Genomic DNA, 23,370 nt, shown 5'->3' with positions numbered 1-23,370 from the left:
TCTTACGCACTGCTGACTACTCGATTGGACACACGTGATATTCGACAGATTACGTGCTCTGCCGTCTCGGGAGCCTCTCCACAGCGGCATAGCGGCGAGTACACACCGAAGGCTCCTATCTTAAATAAGAAAGCTGATAGTCCTATTTTTCCGGTCCTGATCTGGCATAGGGTAGACGCAAAAGTTACAGGTTCTGCAAGCGGCAGACAATATGGTCCAAAGATTATGGAAGGGATTTATTTGGGTCACGCCACAGTCATTTCTGGTAAAAGGCAAGAGATGAGTTTGTTAACGGATGTCAGGACACTGAACGCAGGACACCGGTGGGCCGCCGGAGGGGTGTTTCGGACAAAAGACTCCCGAGTCATGATTACAATCTATGTGAAGCTTTGGGATGACGAGAGTCAAGATCCTCGGCATCGCCGACCCTGCTGTTATGCCGAGTCCAAGCGGCGGCCTAGCTATCTATATAAGGACCATCTCGAAGTAGGATAGGGAAGGAGTAGAGATCAATGCATCATCGTGGGCACCCCTACCAGTGACCGCAAGTGACCACCCGGTGCTATGTAGGAGTGATGCGAGTGCATATGGGGTGTGAATTGTTGTATTGGGAAAGGATGGCCAGGTCAGCTATTCTGGCCTGGCAGAGCTCTTTTATAGCTCTTATCTATCTTATCTCTAGCTATAGGGCAACCCCCCATGGGGTCACGTATCAAGGAGGGACTCCCGTTACTCCCCATCACTCTGTACTATTGCCTTCGGCCTAGCCGTACCCTGACAACGGATCCCAATCCCTCCACAACTCTGGCGAGGGCTGCATTATTAAAAAGCAACATCGGGTAATCTATCTACGTTCTTAATTCAGTAGCTTTTTCTAAATCATGAGGGAATAATTTAGTTTGTTCCAGTAATGCTAGGTTAAATCGGAATTGATAGAATATAATTAGAGATTCACAAATACCATTACAACCAGCCGGGAATCTTCAGTTATATAGCTTTATTTTTATGGCGCTTCCAAAATCACTCTTGCTAGGATAAAAAAATGTTTATTTTATTCCATTCAAAGGAGAGACGGACATAACAGGTTTATTCTTAATCGTCTTACCGGTACCATTGAAGTACTAACAAAACCTTCTAATTCTAGGAAAGAAAAGATACCAATAAGAAGTTAAAGAAAGCGATAACGGGCTTAAAAAACCCGAACCTGACCTTTAGCAGTAGCTCGGTACGTCTTGATCTCACAACCGTTTCTCCCTCTACACTATACCTGAACCCTTATCTTCCACTGCTGAATCAACTCTTCACATGTACCACGTTATCTTCAGGCTCGAGTGTTGGCTTCCAGGTCCTCATGTAGTGCATAACGCTGTCGATGTCCTCTTTTTCAATAATGTCATCGGCCTCCCATTCGCCAGATTGGATATCATTACCCTCGTGTAACGAAACCTCTAATAGTCTAGCTGCGTAAACCACTAAAGAGTCTGTAAGGGTTTGTGCTAGTAAGGAATTCCTGCTGCGGAGTCCTTTAGCAATAATATCGGGGTCTGACGTATGGAGTATAGTGCTTTGGGGTAACTGAAGTATTCGAGTAGGGTAACCGGGAATAGAGTCGTCAAGGCAGTTTGCCTCACCAATGGGTTAGATTGATGCTTAGATTGATCACTGAAGTAGAGACTGTCTATCTATGAAATGCCTGGGAGTCCTGTCCCTTATATATCCATTCCCTCCTTCACTGATAAATGGGGCCATTAGATCCTTCATGGATACTATTGGTCCTAACTGGATATGTTGGATCATTTCATATCCAAATGATCCACCCTTGTAAGTCACGTGGCTTGTGGTCCTTGTACTAGCTGGCTCCTCCTGCAGCTAGCCACTCCTGTGTGACTTTCCCCTCCTTCTTTGTCCTGTATCCACTGGGCCTGCCATCGGGCCTGTTGCATTGGTTAGAATTGTAGATTCGTAACACCTCGCTAGATAAAGCCTCACCTTGATGAGAGGCATTCGTGGTGCTGTATCTAGTATCGACTTTATCAACAAAATTATTCTCAAGTTAGCTAATTAACGAGTATAAAATAAAGAAGTAGTGCTACATCTTGACTGTTCGTATTTTGAGGCTGACGAACAGACGGAAGCTACTCTGGCGTGATATTTCGCTCTCTAGGGAGATCTGCTACCTCCACAAGGCTCTTTAGTAGCTGCTCGAAGGGGGGAAATCCGTCATCTCTCTCAGAGGGTTTAATAGTCTCCATGATGTGGGGTTTCACATAATGTCCAAAAATAGCAAAAACATACGGCACTGGGTATTCGCTGATGGTCACCCACTCAACTACTAATCCAGAGGTTTGCAGCTTATCTAAGGGAGAGCGGACTGGATCCCGAGTTCTCTGCAGCCTATGGTCGTATGTATCGGGAATGACTAGCATTGGAGCTTATAATTGCAGCCTCTCTTGAGCCCGGATAAAAGCATATATAAAGAGAGCAATCGATATCCAAGCACGGCTAAAACCAAGTGTACTACAAAACAAAACCTAACGTAGAGACTAAGGAGAAGTAAGGACTCTAGCGAGAGTAAGCGGACTTCCCGGATATTTGCAATATTTAGCGACTAACTTTCAGAATATATAACGTAGTCCACAAGCGAACGGGTCACGCCAACTAGCAAAACATGGAATTCAACACGATTTCGCAACCACAACGCTGTAAATCAATTAAAACTACTCAGAATACTCTTGACCAGATGATTCTATCTCTACCTGACAGGTTCGCGCATTATGCCCGGTCTTCCCGCATACGCCACAGCGCCGTTGCCGTGGCTAGCCACGATTTGATCCAGCGCTATTTCCACGCATTTCCTGCTGTACTGCTGCGAAACGTCCTTTTGATCTTGAAGATCTTGTACGTCTTGTGAATTAAGTGATCCTCCAAGCCGTACTCGTGTTTTTTTGGCCCTGCGCCGCTTGCTAATTAGAGCATTTGCCTCTCGAAGTTCGGCGACCTCAGCTTGGAGTAAAGCCATCTTATGCATAATACTCCGCGCTCCTTTCGAAAACTGATCGATAGTATCGTAAATTAACATCGGGGAGCTATTTTGGTGCCTAGCAATTCGAGATTTAATAAATTCGGATTGCGAAGTAGCCTCGGTTGGGTTGTTTGGCGTCCGAGAAGCCCAAAGAAGGGTTTCCCGCGTAGGGGGCCGGGAGGACGTTGGAGTCTGTAATTTCATATCTAGCTTCTCAATAACAATATCTGGGCTTAAAGGCACAAGCCCAGCCCCTTGAAAGCCTGCACGAATATTGCTTTCGGTCAGGCTCTTCTTGAACGCGTCGCAAACTGCCGGAAGAAAGTCCTCCTTTGTGATATGCGAAATCCGGGCTTGGATGAGCTTCTCAATTTGCGAGCCGTAGGCCTTTTTTAACGGCGCAAAACATGCCACATCTAGTGTCTGGAGGATATAAGAAGAGTTGGCAGGCATAAAAAGTATAATAATCTTATTCTCTTTGCAATATTGCTCAAAGGCGTCGCAATGGTGGCTTTCGTGGCCGTCCAGGATAAGAAGGCGATATACACCCGATTTCCGGCCTTTGGTGTATTTGTCAAAGTGTTTTAGCCAATCTGCGGTCAATTCGTTCGTAATCTAACCATTTGGGCTCACGGCGATCCTCCAGTCCTTCGGCAACGCGTCGTTTTCGTACCAGGAAGAGAGGTGGTATTGGCCCTTGACAATGATGTATGGCGGGACCGTCCAGCCTTGGGAATTGACGCCCTGGATCACCGTAGCCCATTCCCGATTGCCAGGCTGGGCTAGCTTAGGTTTGCCTTTCCTTTCAGAGCTCGTAACAACCATCGATGCGGTAATCTGACCTATCATAAAGCCGGTCTCGTCGAAATTGTAGATATCGGCATCGGCGATCCCATATTTCGCAATTGTATTGCGCACAAGGTCAAACCAGCCTTGAATAAGCTCTGGATCTTCGCATAAGGCCCGAGAATAGTCGTATTTACGGCTGAATACCGTCTTGAGCTGTGGTTGTCGCTTAACGAAGTTGGAGGCCTAGTTCTTGCCGACGCGTAACGCGTCGCGGTCGCGTAGCAGTCGGTTTGCTATATCTTTAATAGCACTTAGCCGGGGAGGAAATGCTTGCGAATCTAGCTCAATCATCCTTTGAATAATCGTATTTTCTTCTAGTTTTATTAAATTCCGACCGTTGGCTTCGATATTGCGATGTGATTGACGTTTTTGAAGACGCGCCTGGAGAGTAGTATTCGAGACTTTGTAGATTGTTGCAGCACGTCGGATACTAAGTGTTGAGTCATTTCTGATAGCCTGAGTTGCAAGGAGTAATTGAGATTCTTTTTGAGCAGAATCCATCGAGAATTAGTTGCGTGGTAAAGTTAGGAAGTTTAGTTCTAGTTTTTGCTATGGGCGTGACCCGTCGGTTGGGTGACCCGTTCGCTTGTGGACTACGTTATATATATATGTAGCAAAAACATACAACACCAGGGATTCGCTGGTGGTCACCCACCCAACTACTAATCTAGCGGTGTGCAGTTTATCTAGAGGAGAGCAGACGGGATCCCGAGTTATCTACAGCCTATGGTCGTATGTACTAGATTTGGATGCCACTAGGGCTTATGTAGAATAAGACCCCCCTTTAAGCTCAGATAAAACATGCATAATATCATGGAGGATTGTGATCTTGATTGAGCTAAGTTAACCTCCGTCAGGTGTAACGGTAGAATGTTACCTATCTAAGTAGTGTACATTGTTACGGAGTAGCTAGGGCTCCGCCAGTGGACTGTGTGCCACTAGTCCTCTGTTATAATATAGCGATCAATATCAAAGCATAGCTAAAACTAAGTGTACCACAAAATGCAACATTGGGCAACTAACAATAAGAACTCTAGCGAGGTCAATAATAGTCCCCAAACGACTGAGAAAAAACATATACATATGTAGCAAAAACATACAACACCAAGGATTCGCTGGTGGTCACCCACCCAACTACTAACCTAGCGGTTTGCAGCTTGTCTATGGGAGAGCGGACGGGATCCAGAATTCTCTGCAGCCTATGGTCGTATGTGTTAGAATGTAGTGTTAGTGAAGCTTATGTAGAACTAGAGCCTCCCTTGAGCTCAGATAGAAACACCTAGAACAAGGGCGATAGATATCCAAGCACGGCTAAAATTAATTATACTACAAAACATAACGTCAAGCCTCATCTTGACGCGCATGCTACCCCTGTTAAATCATCCAGGCCAACTTTAGCTCTGATGAGGACGGAAGATACGCAAGGTTGCTTCCAAGTCATCCAAGCAAGTTAGGAGAGAACAAGTGATCTCTAGTCCCCAACCATAGCCGACAAGCGAACTTTTGGTTACTGTCATGAAGTCTGTCCATCAAGGAACAAGATGTTGTTCAAGCATCCAGAAACATGCTTAGCCACGTTGTCGTCGTCACTGTTCGGCAGGTCTACAACTTCAATTTGTTCTGCCCGCTTGCCATGGGTATCGCCCATGTTGGGTGTCTTCGAAAACCTAGGCTCGACTGAGGCGACCTTTTCTTGCCGGTATTAACTGGTAGTACGGAGAGCTCGAGATGCGGGCGTACGGAAGACGGGGTCGCTTCTTAATTATGCTTAGGTTCTACTCGGCCGTAAGGAGATATTATACTATCGGAACGTTCTTGGTTGGTAATGAGCGATCGAGCTTTGAGGGATATTTGCGATGGGCGGGCTCGGTTGCGGTGACGACGGGTACACTGCTTGCTATGGAGGGAGAGGGTCGAGACGACGGGTCAGGGGCAGTAGCGTAGAGCGTCAGGCACTCGACTCCCTCGGCGTTTATCGGCAGTTTCCAAGGGTGGTGATATCTCGCCAGTTGTGCTTTCTAGGCGCCGATACTGTCGATCTCATCCATCTCTATCTCTACCGCATCATACAATCCGGGCTTGGGTGGACAGACGTAGATATGCGGGTCCTCGTCAGAACGGAATTAGCTGTGAACGCAAAGCTGAGTTCGGTTACAGTCGTACGCAACGGGGAATTGTCTGTAGGGACGTCGTAACTGAAGTATTCGAGTAGGGTAATTGGGAATAGAGTCGTCAAGGCAGTTTGCCTCACCAATGGGTTAGATTGATGCTTAGATTGATCACTGAAGTAGATACTGTCTATCTATGAAATGCCTGGGAGTCCTGTCCCTTATATATCCATTCCCTCCTTCACTGGTAAATGGGGCCATTAGATCCTTCATGGATACTATTAGTCCTAACTGGATATGTTGGATCATTTCATATCCAAATGATCCACCCAAGTCACGTGGCTTGTGATCCTCGCACTAGCTGGCTCCTCCTGCAGCTAGCTACTCCTGTGTGACTTTCCCCTCCTTCTTTGTCCTGTATCCACTGGGCCTGCCATCGGGCCTGTTGCGTTGGTTAGAATCGTAGATTCGTAACATAAAGCAGTGTCGAAGTCGGGGTTTGAGGCTCAAGGACAAATAAAGATAAAATATGATGTCGGAGGTCGACAGGAACCCTATTAGTTATAGGGAGAAGAGGCGAATAGATTACTGTGCCGTGGTTGAGAGGTAACGAATGGATGAAGCGGATGGTATTGCTTGTTGAATCTGGTGTGGAGTGGGCTGTTAGACAGAGGGATAACTCAACTTCAACCCACGCATGTGCCTCCAAAAGCAAGAGGATTGCATTGAATGCTTTAAACTACTTGTGTTATTGGTTGATAGCCCCACCTGGCACTTAGCGGTCACATTTACCATCGTCTGGACGTCTTTTGGAGCCTCTCACTTACATTTCCAGTTGTCTACATGGATAGTTTCTATCTCCGAGAAGCTTGCCTAACAGCTGTAGTCACGAAACACCCATTCCATCAAGTTTATAGTCCTAATCATTGGCGGACACTCTCGAGTACAACGACTTTTTAGGGTTTAATGAGAGCGGGGATGGAATCCATCGATTAAACAGTGCCTGTGTTTTGTGGAAATGCAATATGAAAGATTCCGGCGTTGACTTACTCGTGAGTTGGACAATCATATCATTGCGTACAGCCAGGTGCAGTCCATGATCAATTCCTTTTGAGGGAAAAAGTTAAAGCAATCTACGACAAGGAGTAGTCAACAAGAATGTATCCAATACTCGGCCGTTTTCCTGTCCAGCTACAAAGGTCGACAGAGGAAATGCGCCAACCGATACAACAGACGGTAAGGGACCAACGATTGGAAGGCACGACGATATCTCTCAGACTTGCTGAAAAGGTCATCGATGGACACCCGTGACTCGACCTGCGAGGCGGAAACTCGATCCGTGCAATATAGTTTGTACCCTCCGTACGACGTTTAGGCGTTTCGATCTCAGTCGCCAAGACTTTTCATAACACAGCCTTTAAGCAACTGGTTAGCATAGCTATTTTGACTACTGAGGACAATCAGCACCCCATGCCGCCTTTCTTGTCAAAACGAGCGAGGAAAGGGAGGCTACTGTGAAAGAAGCAATCGTACAATCCGGCATTCAATCAACGAACACCGAAGAAACCCTGCCTACTACCAGATTTATATGAAGGCCAAAAAAGAGATGTTTTTTTTCTTTTCTTCTATGATGGTTACTTCTGGTTTTGGGGCGGGGTTTTGTAGCCCTGTACTTGGCCGTACCTTCCCACCTCTACCCTAGTTCAGGCGGAATCCATGGCTTCATCTCTGAAGAAAAGCAATGCCTGGGTGGCCCAAAATCAATATTCTATCCCGGAAACGGTGCCTATTGAACAGTTCCAGTCCATGTGGGAGCAACTCCACGACAGCTACAAGATCTTGCGTCCTCACATTGTCCACTCGGACGTACATGGCACTTACCAAGTTGTCATCAAGTTGCCCCTGAGATGGATCGAGTCCAACGATCTCAAGGATTATGTGTGGACCGATCGCAATGTTCCAATGGGAATGGCGACCCATTAGTGCGGTACACCATGATCAAAACGGCACCAGGTACGACCGCGATACAGCCCACGATGGTCTTCTCAATCCACCACGCATTCTACGACGGCTTCACTCTGCGGAAGCTCCTGTGTGCGATGGATCATATCCTGACTGAGTAGGGCATCCACCCGCGCCCTCGTTTACCCCTTTCATCAAATGCCTAATCATGGTCGACCAAGGAGCTGAAATTCCTTCTGGCAGTTATTTCTCACGCTAGTGTGGCGAAAGTGTTTCCAGCATTGCTAATTCCTACTTATACACAAAATGTCGACCCAACTAAACTGTTCCGCATCGGCATCCCTGCGGACAGAGCCTGACTTAGCATGCCCACCGTCATCCTAGCCACATGGGCAATTCTGACCAGCGACAACTTTAAAGACGACGTTGTTTTCCATGTTAAGCTCTCCAGCCATAGCACACCAGCTGACTTCCTCGTTGGCATACTCGAGCCAACTATCGATGAAGTTTCCGTCCGAATAAAACTGGTCCGAAAGCAGCCCATCGGCGAGTTCCTGCGAAAGCTCCAAGCCCAGCATTCATATATCATAGCCTACGAGCAAGCTGATCTCAACGAGATGACGTAAGTCGAAGCATGTAGAACAAGCTATTTGTTCTAGAGCATGTTGGTCATCTGCGAACGCCACCGTCCCGACATGGAAATGCGTTTAGGAACGCATGAAGACATTGAGGAGTACAAGTACTTCAACAACCGTGCACTCCTACTTGACGGATTTTCCCCTACAACAGGCGAAGAGGCGCAGTTGGTCTTCAGCTACGATGCTAATGTCGTGGAAGATGAACAATCAGGTGATAGACTTTGGAAAACGCGTCGAAAGCCTGATATATGCCATGGCAGCAGGCGACGCCGCGGCGGAACTTGTCAGCGTCCTGAAGGTTATTAGAATTGGGTGCAGGACTAACGCCTCCAAGTCGAGCCCTAAAGAGTGTCCATATATGAGTAGCATTGGGAATTCAGACCAGGGGAGGCGCAACATTACGAGCGGGGTTTTGTGGTGATTTGGCTTTGGCTACTCGTGAGCGAAGATTGAGTTGGAGGCTTCTGCTCAACTGAGATTGAGAGTAGGCCACACGCTACTGGATGTCACCAGTGAGGCTGTGGATGGGGGAATCAATTCGTACACTCAACATATCATGGGCCCTATAGCTAGCTGAGGATGGGCCCGTGGAAACATCTACCATCGGCTCCGAAGTGAGATGGGGCAACTGCCTTGTGCTTGCCTATTAAAACAAGAAGGGGTCGAAATCATCAGCATCGAGGCCAGGGAAGGCGTCAAACGTATCGTCCAGGTCGAAGAAGATGTCTATTGGCAGTTAGTCACGATTTACGAGGCAAGGAACAAGTCGAGCAATATACCGTCATCCCACTCGTCGGCCAGTTCCTCGTCCGAATCCTCAAGCACGTGGACAAAAGCCCGGGAAGCCAGATTCTTAACCTTATCCATGGTGTCAAGTCCCTTGAACGTTATGGTTTGTGCTTTATACATATTCTCGGGCTTTTTCTCTTCCTCGAAGATGATGTTGCCTGGTCCTGAGCACGTGTACTGCTCGGCACCGCAAACGGTAAAGGACTGAAGCTGGACACCAGACTTGGCGAGGTTGCGCAGGAAAGATGACCACAGATTGGGCATGGGTAAATCAAGATCCTTTGCATGACGATGTGGGAAATCCGAGATGATGACGAACTCGAGGTTCAAGGTGTGCAACGTGGGCTTGAACTTGGTGATGAGCCCGAGAAGGACTTCGGAGCATAGGGTTGAATCGTTCAGGTGCAGCTCCTGAAGGTGCGGGAAGGTGGCTGGAGTGGGTGCATCCGGTTCGACTTTGGCCGTCAGGGGGGCTCCTAGCCACTGCATGAAATCATCGGGACCAAAGACATTTTCCCTGAATCGGGGTACGACGGATAGCTTGCGGAGATTGGAGAGGCAGCCAACAAAGCGCCGCAGCAGGTGTGTGTCGGCCTCCGGGGGTTGCGCGTTCCTGATGATGAGAGCCGCATCGGCGGGGGAGACGCAGCTGTTGATCCTGAGAGAAAGCTCCTGCACGCCAGCGAGGACAGCCTTCACGCCATTCATGTAGCTGGGGATGTGGAAAGCGGAGTCGAGGATGCCATTTCTGAACACGAACTCCAGCTTGTTGGGCCGCGACTTGGCATTGTCGAGAGCGCAGAGCAGCTTGTTGAGGCAGGCAGTGTTGAAAAAGGCGTCACCATGCGTATACACCCCTCCAGCTCCCGTCTCGTTGAGGATTGTGGTGGCGCCGTAGCTCGAGCCGGGATCGCAGTCTTTGATGCGGATCGTTTCGACGGCGAGCTCCTGCAGCGCTTCGCACAGAAGGACGCGGTCATGACCTGTGTTGACGAGAGTGTCTTGATCGATACTTTCGGCGAGGTATCTGGCTTGCTGGACATGATTCAGGCGTCGGCGCAGACATGGGGAAAGCGAAGGGTCGAAGCGGTTGGTGCCGAGGGTGAGTTCTTTGAGGAACGACGAGAGGCGCGACTTGGAGATGGCGACGAGGACTCGCAGGCTCGACTCGGTGAGCATGAACTGTCGGCTGTGGAAGAATCGTTTGGCAAAGGCAGAGAAGAGGCTGCTGTCGAGGTGCTTCGACGCGCGGCGCAACAAGCCGTAGTCCGTCGCGGGTAGGTACGAGCAGATACATAGCAGGATCTCCAGCGGCATGCTCATAAGACTGGGCGTCATGGTGGATGCCGTAGCTGTGGTTCTGCTCGAATTCAAGTGCGAGTCGGATGGCCAGAAGGAATTAATCAAATGCGGCGGAAGAGCGCTCGAGGAGATGATGGCCTGGGTCCCTGACGCGGGCGGCGGAGGTCACTGCAGACGTGACGCGGGGCCTAACCAATTACGTAACTACACCTGCACCTACGGACCTTCAATGAGTACGTATCTTCACACGGCAACTTCAAAGTTGCAGCAAAAAAAAGAACAGACATTGGGTAAACAACTCAACACTGTATTGGTCAAGATACTTTTACCAAGTCTTGGGTTGGAGGCTACAGGAACGCTCGTCTACTTTGGTATTGATGCAGTAAAGTCAACTAGGTGACAAAATAGACGGCGTATCCAGGTGGCACAACTAGGTTAAGTTATGCCACCTGGATGCGCCGTCAATAGCTTGGCAGTGTTCTCCAGCTATAGATCGATGTTTTATTTGGGATTTCATGCCAACGGCTGTCCCCAATTTCTCCAGTGCCTGCCGAGTGCAAACATAGTGGCCAATGCGCGATGGGCGGATTACTTTCCTGCGCTTATGACTATATCTGCAGAACTTGCATCCTGCTAGGGTATATCTGATTTCCTCACCATGGTTCTGCGGTGTGCCTTTATAAACACAATGAATTTCAGACTCTTAGCAGTAAAACATGCTGACCAGTACTTGGTGTGGGGGTTGTGTCCCGTTTCCGACGCCCCTTGTAAGCTTCTCACTGCAAGGCTGGCCTCCAGCACTGTAGATCCTTTATGTTGGACACGCCTCTCTGCCATTTGACGCTGGTGCATAGCCAAGCAGCTGATCAACGGCGCGATGCGGGACTGTCGAGATAGGTTGAGATAGCATCCCGAGAGCCAGGAGAAAGCAATTCGCATTGTTGAACCAATCAGAATCGACAGGAAAAGTTCCTACTCGATGCGTTGTGCTGTCTCAACAGGTTTATGCACACTGTCTACCGACGTGTGATAGCCATACTGAGACACTTGGTTGGCATAGACAGCGAATTTAAGTCGAGCTTTCCCTGGCTACAACGAGTTTGCGTTGCTGCTAACGGCGACTCTGGATTTTCTGCCGTGATGAACGTAGTGGCTAGTCTATTAGTGCCATCCGTTAAGAGCACGGCCCAGTTATACTTGCGGGTCGCAATCCAGTTCACCCGTTTTGGCCACTGATAGGACGGGTTACAAATCATGGGTGATAAGTTTGGCGACCACTGGATCGGTACCTGCAGATAAGTTGGATAAGAGTGGTGACTGGAACCCTTCCAGAAGGCATACGGGATTACGTGACATAAATCAGAGCCCCTTGAACCTGGTCTTCCCGCTAGGATTACATCTTCTATTAACCGCTTTTCTGTCGCATGCTCTTCCCTTCCCTGAACATGTCTTTGCTTGGTTACAGCGACGGCCGCATCTTAAAGCTCGATCCTAGCCCCAATTTCACCACAAGCAAATTCGCGAGTATATCTCTTATGATCACTTTTTACGGGCAAAAGCTCCGTTTGCCCCTCTCGAAGCGCCAAGACCTGCGGAGCTAATTGGGGTTCCGAGTATAATGTGTCAAATAAGTAAAGTGGGACCAGGGGCACGTTTAGTGAATACTGTTGGTGGAGAAACCAAGTTAAGGGTCGGCGGTTCCGCTCTAGGACAGGAAGTCTCGGATTATAATGTACCTACAGGCTGCAGGGCTGCGTTTTTCTGTATTAGAAGGGCTGGCATCACTTTTCGGATCTTTGTTCCCTCTACACCAGTTTAGCTTTCTGATTCTACAAGACGGTTGTCTTTCAAATTCATCCTTTTTCGTTGTGAAACACCAGATGATCAATATGCTCACCGCGGCCGCTGTTCTCTTTGCTCTTGCAGGAGTTTCGGGGCATGCCGTGATGCAAGATCCGGTTCCTCGCGGGGTATGCACTCCTCGCACATGCTCATCGATAAAAAGCTGATAGTGGGAATAGACTGGCCCAGCTCAGGTAGAGCTCTGCGGATCTGCTTTAACCACCGCCCTTGAGAAAGGTTAATTCCCTGGCCTCCTTTTCCTTTGAAACATTCTCGCTGATATGACTCTATTCAGATCTTGCAGGCCCCATCGAGGACGCAGTAGCAAAGGCCGACGCCGATTACAACTGCAACGCATACCTCTGCCGTGGTTACCAGTACGAGGATAACGTTGATAATGTCAAGAATGTCACGGCGGGTGAGGTGATGTACTTTCACATCGACCTTGTTGCGGGCCACCACCCGGGCTACGCCGTGAGTAGCTATTGTCCATATATTTTCGCTACGCGCCAGCTTACATCCAAAGAACGTCTCGGTAGTTGACCTTGCTACGAATGAGATCATTGGTGATCCACTCCGCTCTTGGGGGTATTGGCCGAACGCCACCTCGGGCCCGCCGCGGGATGATAGTATGTGGTTCTTTCCCTGCCGTCTAACATTGTCGAAGGAAGAGACTAATATCGGACATAGTTGACTTCAATGTGACCATCCCGACCAACTTGGGTTCAACATGTGATGCAGGCGGAAAGTGTGCGATTCAATGGTACTGGTATGCAAGTGGAAACGAGCAGACATACGAGAGTTGCCTTGATTTCTATGTCGAGGCTTAAATACAGAACAGCAACCTACACTCCCACCTTGGGGCTTGACAGCATAAAAGACTAGTTATAAGCGTTGATGTTTTGATTTATGCATTCTTCATAGAAAGGAAGTCCACAGAGCCCTTCCATCACATCTCACATTGTTGTTGCGTCTGTTCAGTACAAGAAATAGGCCGCAAAATATCACGCTAAAGATTTTGATTTGCTGGAGAATAAGCAAAGCATCGGATATTGTATAATATGTTTATCTTTTTGGATGGCGATGATGTCTTCGCACTCCTAACTGAGCTTATCCCCACCAGGATTGACATGGCAAGTAGATTGAGTGTCGTGAGTGTGGCCATAGAAATCTGCCTGGGTCGAAAAGACTGACAAGGAGACACCCTGCAATACCGTGGTATTCAACAAACGCTAGTATCGAATTTGTATATTCTTGAATTCAGCAAGATTAGGGGTTACTCGTCAAGTCTGGAGCACTGCTTGCTTTAGGGAATATTCTTTACGATATTCCATGTTTAAGTGCAAGTGGCGAATTGTCGGGTTACCAACTGTCAACACTGTCAACTTTAAGCCCTGCCAGCTACGCACCGACACCTGGAGCACTTGTGGGAGCAGCAAGCCTCTTCAGTTTTGACGACAGTTTATGGTCTATCACACCCGACAACGACGTCCTTGGATTAATTCATCTGGTGTTATTTCCTTAGGACCATAAAATGACGACTGTGATCGACTCGCAGATATTTCACAATGCGTTCTCGACGGCTGAGATTGCAGAAATTTGGAGCGACAAGCAACGTACGGCCTACTACCTTGACTTCGAGGCTGCGTTGGCCAAAGTACAGGCGCAGTTGAACATCATCCCGAAGAACGCCGCAGCTGAGATTGTGAAGCACTGCAAAATAGAGTTTATGGACTTCGAAGAGTTGAGACAGCAGACAGAGATGATTGGATATCCCGTCTTGCCGATGGTGCAACAGCTGGTTACAAAGGTCAATGAGGTCGAGTCCAAGCTGGGAGAGTGGGCTCATTGGGGTGAGTGACCTCGAGAACCATCATTTGGGGAGAACTCCTGAAATACTGATGCAGTCATGCTGAGGAGTAATTCCAGGGACGACCACGCAAGATGTCACCGATACAGCCACCGTGCTTCAGCTTCGTGACACTCTGCAGTTAGTTGACGGCATGCTTCATAACATCATTGTATCCCTAGAGGATCTTTGCACCAAGTATAAGTCAACCCCCATGACAGCACGTTCCAATCTACAGCAAGCTGTCCCGATTTCTTTCGGCTTCAAAGTAGCACGACTGCTAGCTACCTTTGCACGTCACAAGCAGCGACTTGACGAGATTCGACCGCGTTTACTCGTGCTCGAGTTCAGCGGCGCAGCTGGAACACTTGCGACACTCAGTGAATCCACTGCATACGGCCCACCGCCTCCCTCGGAAGATAACGAACCACTTGGTCTTCGCTGCCAAAGCCTCCTGGCGACTGAACTGGGTCTCGCCGTGCCCACCATAGCTTGGCACACCGAACGCGACAACTTTGCTGAAGTCACATCCTTCCTGGCCATCCTGACAGCCACCTGCGCCAAATTTGCCACAGACCTCAAACTCATGATGCAGTCCGAAGTCTCGGAAGCCAGCGAGCCATACGTGGCCCATCGTGGCAGTAGCTCCACCATGCCGCAGAAGCGCAACCCCATCGGCTGTGCGTATATCTGCTCAATGGCCAGTTCAGTACGAGCTATGGCAAGTAGTATGGTTGAAGCCATGGTTGCGGACCACGAAAGGAGCACAGGGCCATGGGAGATCGAGTGGGTCATGCTGCCGCAAATCTGTGCATTGAGTCACGCCTGTCTGAAGCAGACGCATTATTTGATCGCCGGAATGGAGCTAGACCAAGATGGTATGCAGCGGAATCTTGAGCTATCTCGTGGGGCTATCGCCAGTGAGGCCGTCATGATGGGGTTGGGGAAGACGCTAGGAAGGCAGTATGCGCACGACCTTGTGCATGGTCTTTGCCGCAAGGCACAGTCCGAGAGAAGGTCGTTACTTGAAATTTTGCTAGAGAATGACGAGGTTAAGAACACTGGTTTGTGCGAGGGGGAGTTGCAGAGGCTCTGCGACCCCGCCAACTACCTTGGGCTGAGCGAAGTCATGGTGGAGCGGGTTTTACGAGCAGTAAGAGAGTGAGAGAGAATTTGAGAGAATTTGAGAGACTTTCACTGTAATTTCCTTGTCGACATTGGTACCTGTGATCCTTTCTCCGAGTATGCTCCGTATCGGGATTGTCAACTCGAGCATTGCCAGGAACGGCTGGGCCGCGAGTAATAGTATAGAGTGAAGGGGATAAACAGGCGTTCCATCTATTAGTTACGGGTTGTTACTAGTATTCATAGGTAGGTATGCCCAGAATAATTCATTCATCTCTAACCTTCCGTTCTAAATCCTCCAAAACACTTCCCTTCAGTAGACAGCTAAGCCCCTATTCCGTATTACAACGCCAGGATTCCTTCATTTCAATGCTATTTTGAGACTCCTACATTTTCCATAGCTTATCAACGCGAAGATCAGCTCCCAGCAGGCTCCCCAACGTTGTCATGCACCCAGAGTTCTAACAAGCATACCAAGCTATTTTGGGACAACAATAATCGAAAGAACTGCAGTGCTCAACACCAATAGCACTGCCGCCTATGCGAGGCTCTTCTGTGCACTCAAAATCCTCTACATCATTAAAATTGCCGCACAAATACCCCGTAGCCTCGGTACCGTTCGCAAACCGTAGGTCCACGTCATACACACCAATATCGATGCACGGAGCGACAGCACTACATTGTAGACTGGCAACGTTGCTTGATTGAGTTATGCCCTCCAAGCCATTGATTTTGATGTCGATGATCTGGAACTACGAGTTGGTACACTGCAGATATCGGTGTTAGCGCGTACGACCTACCATCACATGGGCTCTACTTGCATTACCCTCGCCAGGAGCCCCACTGAACCGAGTGCATTGTGAAATAGTCAAGGCACCACCATGGATGTTGTCGCTGGTGAGGTTTTGGAATGTCATATTGGAAGCATCTTCGACACGTTAGTCTTCTTCATATCGCTATCACACAACTTGAAACTGCGGGGGCCGACTTGCACCCAAGACCACCACCTCCTCCGTTTGGCGGGTAACCGTTCTGGTCGTCCGTCCAAGTCTTAAAGTAGAGCTGTAGTTTTCAACATAAGCAAGTGGCTTTTGGTGTACACCGCAGGTTAGAATTACCGCGTGCAAGGTCTTGTGGTGTGGTACGAGATGTTCTCAACCGTCAGGCGCTCAATCGTCTCGAACTGGTCAGTGTACTTCCCAATGCTCCCGATCGCTATGCCAAGACCATTATAAAATTCGCAATTCGTGATGCTGATATCGGTGCTATCGGCTTTCAGAGAAACTCTGTCGTCGCCGTTGTAAACGGTCCAGTTGTTGAACTTGATGTGCGACGATCGGAAGGATTGCCAGTGTAACTCACAGCTCTGGGCGCGATTTCCTGTATTATTGACGAATATACTGTCCAGTTCGACTTTATGTGAGTAGATGACTGAGAGCGTCCACATCTTGCTGCGAATGAAACTTATTCTCTTGATAACCGAGTTGGTCGATCCATTGAGAGTTAGGGCATGGGGTCGACCCGGGTAGTTGGATTTATTAGCTTGCTTGTTGATAAAGTTATACTAGTAATTACCATTACCATCGAAAGTGCCCGAACCATGGCCGTTGATGCGAACATTGTTACCGCCGAGGATGAATGCCGTCGTTTGGTTCTGGTACTTCACGGGCATGGAGTTGTTCAGCCAATATGTGATGTGTCGAATATCACGTGTGTCCAATCGAGTAGTCAGAAGTGCGTAAGATTGTATATGAATGAGGCGTATTGTTCCCTGTCCTCTCGAACTCCCGTTGCTCTGTCTTTTATAGATTCCTTAGAACATATCGGAGGTACATTGTTCACGTATCTGACCCCTAAGTGGACAGTAACTTTGGTGTTACTTTTGAGAAAAGGGGGTCCCTTCGCCTTCTGAACTTTAAATGACAATAGTCTTCTCTAGTGCCATATTATTTCTGAACTTAGGAACCAGGTGCCCTATCTGACATGATGTTGGTACTCCACTGTTTAGGTTTATAAGAGTAAGTCTTTGAGTAGGGTGGAATTTGATGAGAAACTGAGGTGTTTGGCTATATACTAACAAAGTGCCCTGGATGTCGATATCCATATCCTCGAGCCAGGTGACGTCATGATGGAATTAACGTAGTACTTTTCGGGCCCAAAGATGATACTCCTTCTAGATAGAAGGTAACAAAGCATATCACTCCTTGGAATCAATTCCATGACCGCCCAACCGTATATGGTTGGTTCTTGGAATGAAAGTGATATGATTCTAGCATTACATGCGCTTCAATCTGATCCAAAATTAAGTGTACGTCGCGCTGGTCAGATCTATAACGTACCTTTTAGAACCCTTGCGTATCGACGCGACGGTAAAACCGCTCGAGCGATTACGCGATCGCCAACGCAAAAGTTGACTCCTTCCGAAGAAGAGGCAATCGTACGACATATAAACGACCTAGATTCGCGAGCATTTCCTCCCGATTGAGTGGTGTTGAAGATATGGCCAACCGATTACTTCGAAGTCGCGACGTGGGACGCGTCGGCGTCAACTGGGCCTCGAGCTTCGTAAGACGACAAATAGACCTCCGGACGCGTTTAAATTGAAGGATCAACTATCAGAGAGTCCTCTGCGAAGACCCCGACGCGTATCGCGCGTGGTTTGACCTGTTACGGAATACAATTGCGAAATATGCGATCTAGGAGGAGGATATCTACAACTTCGACGAGACCGGTTTTGTGATGGGCCAAATCTCGTCCGAAATGGTCGTGACGACTTCTGATCAGCGTGGAAGGCCTAGAGTAGCCTAGCAAGGAAATCAGGAATGGGTTATAGTTATTCAAGGCGTTGGGTCGTCCGGTTATGCCCTCCTCCGTACATCATTTTCGTCGGCAAAACCCACCTCTCGTCATGGTACGAAAATAGCCCATTATCGCCTGATTGGGTTATCGTAGTTACTAAAAATAGCTGTAATACGAACGAGAGAGGCGAATATTGGATAAAACACTTCGATCATCACACCAAGTCTCGTACGAAAGGTACTCATCGCCTATTGATCCTCGACCGCCACGAAAGCCATCACTCGACCGATTTCGAGGTATATTGCAAAGCTAACAATATCGTCACGCTTTTTATGCCTCCTTATTCGTCGCATAAGCTCCAGCCTCTTGATGTTGGTTGTTTTCGCGGGTTAAAAAGAGCGTACGGAAAAGAAATCGAAGATCTCATGCGAGCACATATAAGTCATATCTCGAAAGAAGACTTTTTACCGGCGTTTTTAAACGCGTACAGCGCAACTTTCACGGTTTCAAATATCCAAGGAGGTTTCCGAGGGGTAGGAATAGTTCCGTAAGATGCAGATTATGTCATATCACAGCTCGATGTGAAATTACATACGCCAACACCTCCGGGTAGCTCGGCTGGTCTCCCCGTCCCTTGGGAATCAAAGACTCCGAACAACCCAACCGAAGCCCAATCACAAACCGATTATGTGAAAAATATGATTGTACGGCATAAAAATAGCTCACCAACGTCAATTTTTGCTGGAATAGATCAGATTGCGCGAGGTACAACGAAGGTTATGCATCGGCTTGCCCTTTTAGAAGGCGAGGTCGAATCACTTCGAAAGCCAAATGAGACCTTAAGTCGACGTCGCCGTGCGAAGAAAAAACAGCTACAGAGTGGAGGGTCAATTCTTATACAAGCTGTACAGGACCTACAGTCTGAACGAGAGGTTGATGGGCAGTTACATAACGAATTTCGTCAAATTGGTGGTCGTAGGAGGCGGCGAATTGCACGTGCACGGCGCTGTAGAATCTGCGGCGAGCCCGGACATAATGCGCGCACTTGTGGAAATGATGTAGAGACGTCTGAAGATAACGATTCTGAGTAGTTTCAATTGATGATAGGCGTTGTGGTTGAATTAACTTATACATTGTCGTATAAGGTCTGCCAAAGTGTGCAATTGGACCGTGGACTACGTTATATTATTATTATTAAATACGCCGTAGGCTCGAAGCCCCCGGTACCTCTACTAGTACTCCCGTATGTCAAACCGTGCCCTAATGGCTGGAATAAATACATACGCTGCGTCGTTGGTTCGCCCTATTGGCGACTGCGTTGCGTTCACTACCATACTACGTTGGTTCTCAACCTACCAACAAAGTCCCCCCTGAGAAGATCGATGCTATCTGAGCCTTGAAGCTGTCCGACCCGTCCCTAGCAGCCACCTTACAATAGTCCCACTAACTACTGGTTCTCTTGTTGCCGTTGCGAGGTCTCTGCGAGAGTATAGTGGCCGTGGTGCGATAGCGGCCCGTAATCGTTCCCTCGGTCCTTCCAACAGCCCGCAAAAGAGGATTACGTGCTCTGCTGTCTCAGGAGCGTCGCCACAGCGGCGTAGCGGCGAGTACACGCCAAAAGCCCCTGTCTTGAATAAGAAGGCTGCTAGTCCTATTTTTTCCGTCCTGATCTGGCACAGCGTAGACGCTTCCAGTCGGTTCAGGCCGAAATACTTGCCCCCTTTCGGTATCTGCATCGAAGGGCCCTCCGGTTCCTCAGCGATGGCGCGTCGCTGGCGATCGTGATGCTCTGCTCCGATGAGCCATCTCTTCCTCCAGTGGCCGAGGAGGGCAGCCGGGACCTCCTTTTCCTCACTCATCCACTCGGAGCCCCGGGCCTCCTTCTCCATAGTGTACCCTGCCGGTCGGAGTAGCTGCGACGCCTGCTTCCTCTTCGCCGGCCTATCCTGCCGGAGTATATGTGACGCTTTAGCGCTCGCGCTGCGAAGCAGATTTCTCCTCCCGCTAAGCCGTAGCCGTTCTTCAAACCTAGCAGCCCGGGCACTAAGATAGAGGTCTAGTGGCGGGATTGCTGCTTCTGCTTCCAGGTGGCGAACCGGCATTGTTTTGTGGGCGCCGCAGACTACCCGGAGGCACTCGTTCTGTATCCCCATCAGGCTCTTAGCTGGCCCTGCCGGTTCCGCACTTATAGTATGCCACGCAGTCGCCCCGAAGGCGATCGCGCTACGGATAACCACCGTATATAACAGCCTCGCCCGTATAAGATCGCAGCCCCACGACATATTGACTAGCTTTGTCAGGGCTAGCTTTTGAGTTGCCATTTTTGTTTTAACACGCTCAACATGGGCGTGCCAGATGGGAAGCCAATCATAACCCCTGCAGGAGCCCCGCCAAGCGTGGACGACTTAGTCGCTCTCCCTCAAACCTAAGTTTGGGATCTTCTTTCCTTCGCTCCTTAGAGTAGAATCTTCGTCGATAGCACCTAATCGAGGTCTCTACCAATGCGATGCAACCCAGGTCGTGACAGGCCTCAGGGGGGGCTCAGCTCCGTAGCCTAGCCCACCTCTGCAGTGCCCACAGGCTTTTGTGATCCTTCGCCGTCCCCTCAAGCTTCTCGTGCCAGCTACGCGTCTGCGCTTCGCTGATTTCGAGCCGTTGTTTTTGGCCGGCTCTTGTATATTCGTCCCAGTTGGTCTGCGACCTTGCCTGGAGGTAGTCCCGTCGTCTCTTCGTCTCAGCGCAAGCCTTGCTAACCTGCGGGCACCACCACGGGACCCCAGCGCCTCGGCCAACGGTGCGTCTCGGGACCGCCACGTCGGCGATCTCTTGGAGGTTCCGGATAACCCAGTCAACAGCCTGGTCCAACTCCGTTATCGTCTCAACCGGCAAATAATTCATAAATCTCTGGCTTGATTCGGCTACGATGAACCACTTATCCGCCATCGCCCAGTTCCACCCTTCGACACTGCGGCGACCCTCCTTGACTGCTTCCCCGTTGGATATTACCCTAATCACTTGCGCTGTGTGGTTTGAGCCCTCTAGGCCCGGGTCCCCATCGTAATCAATCCTAGCCCCTTTCGTCACCCAGGCTAGGTCGATAGTTGAGTCTCGTTGTTTGTGCCTTTGCCGTGTGATTTCCCCAAACAGCGTAACGAGTTCTAATCGCCAGCGTCGCGCAAACTCCACTACGTTGTCGCTGCCCCGTGACGACCGTCCGTGGACGTCCCACAGCGGGTGATGTGTATTGAAGTCCCCCACGAGGACTTGTGTCCCCTCCGGAGCCCCATTAGGGAGGTCTTGGAGCGGGCTGACCCAGCGGCTCCCGGTCTGGTTTGGTGAATAGATAGACCAGATCGTAAGGGCGTCCGGGCCTGCCCCGAACGTAATACTGCTCCAGTCCATCCCGGTACGGGGTCGCAACGTAGCCACGTCGTATCGTTTATGGACATATAGCGCAGCTCTGCCGCTGCTGTACACTACTTCGTACCTGGACGACTTCGGGCAATAAATCGCCTTCGTCCGCCGGTTGATCCATGGCTCTTGAGCCGCTATTATATCATATTCACCCCCCTTATCCAGCGCTAGCGTTGCGTTCGCCTTTGAATCTGCGATATTCCAGTAGAGAATAGAGACTACCATTAAGCTGTCGATGGTATATCTTCGTTCGTACGTCCCTTAGGGAGGAAGCTGCGCATTGCTGACGCAGACCGTTCGGTTCACTCCTGCTCCACTCGCGATCCGCCTAGGGGGCGGCCCCGGGGTCGTACAACTGTAAACCCGTCGCTGGTCAATGAGCTAGGTGGTGTGAGCCTACCCTCACTAGATAACCCGTCCGAGTAGCTGCGGACCTCAAATTGTCGGGGGCGGTGAGCGTACGCCTCGCATACGCGTAGCCGCTGCTGTTCTGCCGTAGGGCAGTCCCTGTCCCACGCCGTGTGCTTCCCTTTGCAGTTCAAACAACGTTTTTTGCCGCTAGGTGCCTTCTCGGGGCAGTCTTTTTCACCCCCTGGGTGTGCCGTTGCAGCGCAGACGCCGCAACGCGCCGTCTTCTTGCAGTGTTTCGCGATATGGCCGTATTCGTAGCACTGGTAGCACTGCCGAACCCGAAGATTTCCGTCGTACGGCTCGCAATCGAATATCTGGGCCTCCCAAATAAGCCCTTCGGAGCATAGTTCTATCGCCGCCTCCACGCTATCCACGTGTAGTATCAGGGCCGCATACGGTGCTTGCGGCGCCCGGGGAGGTTCCTTTTGGCCTTAGAGAGGTGCTTTGTATTGTCCCGCTTCAGGTCTTTAAGTAGCTGGCTCTCGTCGTGGACCTCTCGCAGCCGTTTCGCAGGCAGCCCCTTCGCGATTACTGCAACTTCTCTGCGGTTGAGAAGTGCCTTATCGCTGAAGGCACTACGCACCCACCGGCTGTCCGTGGTCGCCGCTGAGGCCGACTGCTTAAACGTCACTACGGTATCGCCACTGCGCAGCCTGCGGGCCGCCACTGCATCGGTGCTGCCGCATGCATTGTTCACCGCTTTTACGACCTCAGCCGCCGATCTGTTCTTCATATTAGGGTTCTCTGTCCCCCGGATCACTACCTCTCTCTCCCTTCGCTGGGGCACTACAACCCGCTGCTGCCACACTGGGGCTTCACCGGGTCCCCGTCCCTGGGCCGATCCTGAGGCGATTGAGGCCCAGGATCGAGTTGTAGGAAAGGCCACATTCTTCACCGTATCCTGCATGGTCTTCTCAACCATCGTCTGGATCGCCGCAGGAATTTCGGCAAGGGCCAGAGTCACTGCCAGTACGTCGGCATGTGTGGCGGGTCTGTCGTCCCCCTCCTCCAGCGTCCTGCCGGCCAGTTTCAACCCCAGCCAACGCTCCATCAAACCCCCCATGACCTCAATCTTCTCATGTGGGACCAAGTCGGCAATCTCTTGTTCTACTTTTTGTCGTTCTCTTTCGATGTCTTCCCTCTTTGCGTTTTTGCTGCTGATGTGCTCCACGTTCGGTGCGTGGGCACTTTCGTTGGCCTGGGGGTGGTGAAAACTCTGTTCGAGTCCTGCCCGTCCCCCGTCAATCACCATCGGCGCCG

General features: G+C 49.8%; 5 protein-coding genes across 5 annotated transcripts; 3 read left to right on the top strand and 2 right to left on the bottom strand.

Annotated features, from left to right (window-relative positions):
• Nucleotides 1–8,306: 8,306 nt before the first annotated feature.
• BCR38DRAFT_489048 (uncharacterized protein) lies at nt 8,307–8,924 on the top strand (the record flags this gene model as incomplete). The annotated part of the gene is made up of 3 exons (XM_040864357.1): nt 8,307–8,563; nt 8,603–8,862; nt 8,914–8,924. 3 exons carry the CDS (start codon nt 8,307–8,309, stop codon nt 8,922–8,924), a joined length of 528 nt encoding a protein of 175 aa, XP_040712010.1.
• A 301-nt stretch (nt 8,925–9,225) lies between these two features.
• Nucleotides 9,226–10,706, bottom strand: BCR38DRAFT_489047 (uncharacterized protein; the record flags this gene model as incomplete). Its single annotated transcript, XM_040864356.1, has 2 exons — nt 9,226–9,305; nt 9,359–10,706. 2 exons carry the CDS (start codon nt 10,704–10,706, stop codon nt 9,226–9,228), a joined length of 1,428 nt encoding a protein of 475 aa, XP_040712009.1.
• Nucleotides 10,707–12,559: 1,853 nt separating this feature from the next.
• On the top strand, nt 12,560–13,342 carry BCR38DRAFT_351950 (uncharacterized protein; the record flags this gene model as incomplete). Its single annotated transcript, XM_040856679.1, has 5 exons — nt 12,560–12,640; nt 12,692–12,749; nt 12,808–12,986; nt 13,039–13,141; nt 13,203–13,342. 5 exons carry the CDS (start codon nt 12,560–12,562, stop codon nt 13,340–13,342), a joined length of 561 nt encoding a protein of 186 aa, XP_040712008.1.
• Nucleotides 13,343–14,046: 704 nt separating this feature from the next.
• Nucleotides 14,047–15,526, top strand: BCR38DRAFT_351660 (beta carboxy-cis-cis-muconate lactonizing enzyme, cyloisomerase, CLME2; the record flags this gene model as incomplete). Its single annotated transcript, XM_040856661.1, has 2 exons — nt 14,047–14,365; nt 14,442–15,526. The coding sequence occupies 2 exons, from the start codon at nt 14,047–14,049 to the stop codon at nt 15,524–15,526; spliced, it is 1,404 nt and encodes a 467-aa protein (XP_040712007.1).
• A 421-nt stretch (nt 15,527–15,947) lies between these two features.
• Nucleotides 15,948–17,158, bottom strand: BCR38DRAFT_413007 (pectin lyase fold/virulence factor; the record flags this gene model as incomplete). The annotated part of the gene is made up of 5 exons (XM_040858771.1): nt 15,948–16,238; nt 16,287–16,414; nt 16,475–16,548; nt 16,605–17,028; nt 17,062–17,158. The coding sequence occupies 5 exons, from the start codon at nt 17,156–17,158 to the stop codon at nt 15,948–15,950; spliced, it is 1,014 nt and encodes a 337-aa protein (XP_040712006.1).
• Nucleotides 17,159–23,370: the final 6,212 nt, after the last annotated feature.

The sequence above is a fragment of the Pseudomassariella vexata genome, assembly GCF_002105095.1.
Source record: "Pseudomassariella vexata strain CBS 129021 chromosome Unknown BCR38scaffold_14, whole genome shotgun sequence".
NCBI classification, from domain to species: domain Eukaryota; kingdom Fungi; phylum Ascomycota; class Sordariomycetes; order Amphisphaeriales; family Pseudomassariaceae; genus Pseudomassariella; species Pseudomassariella vexata.
This window is presented reverse-complemented; position numbering and strand designations above follow the sequence as displayed.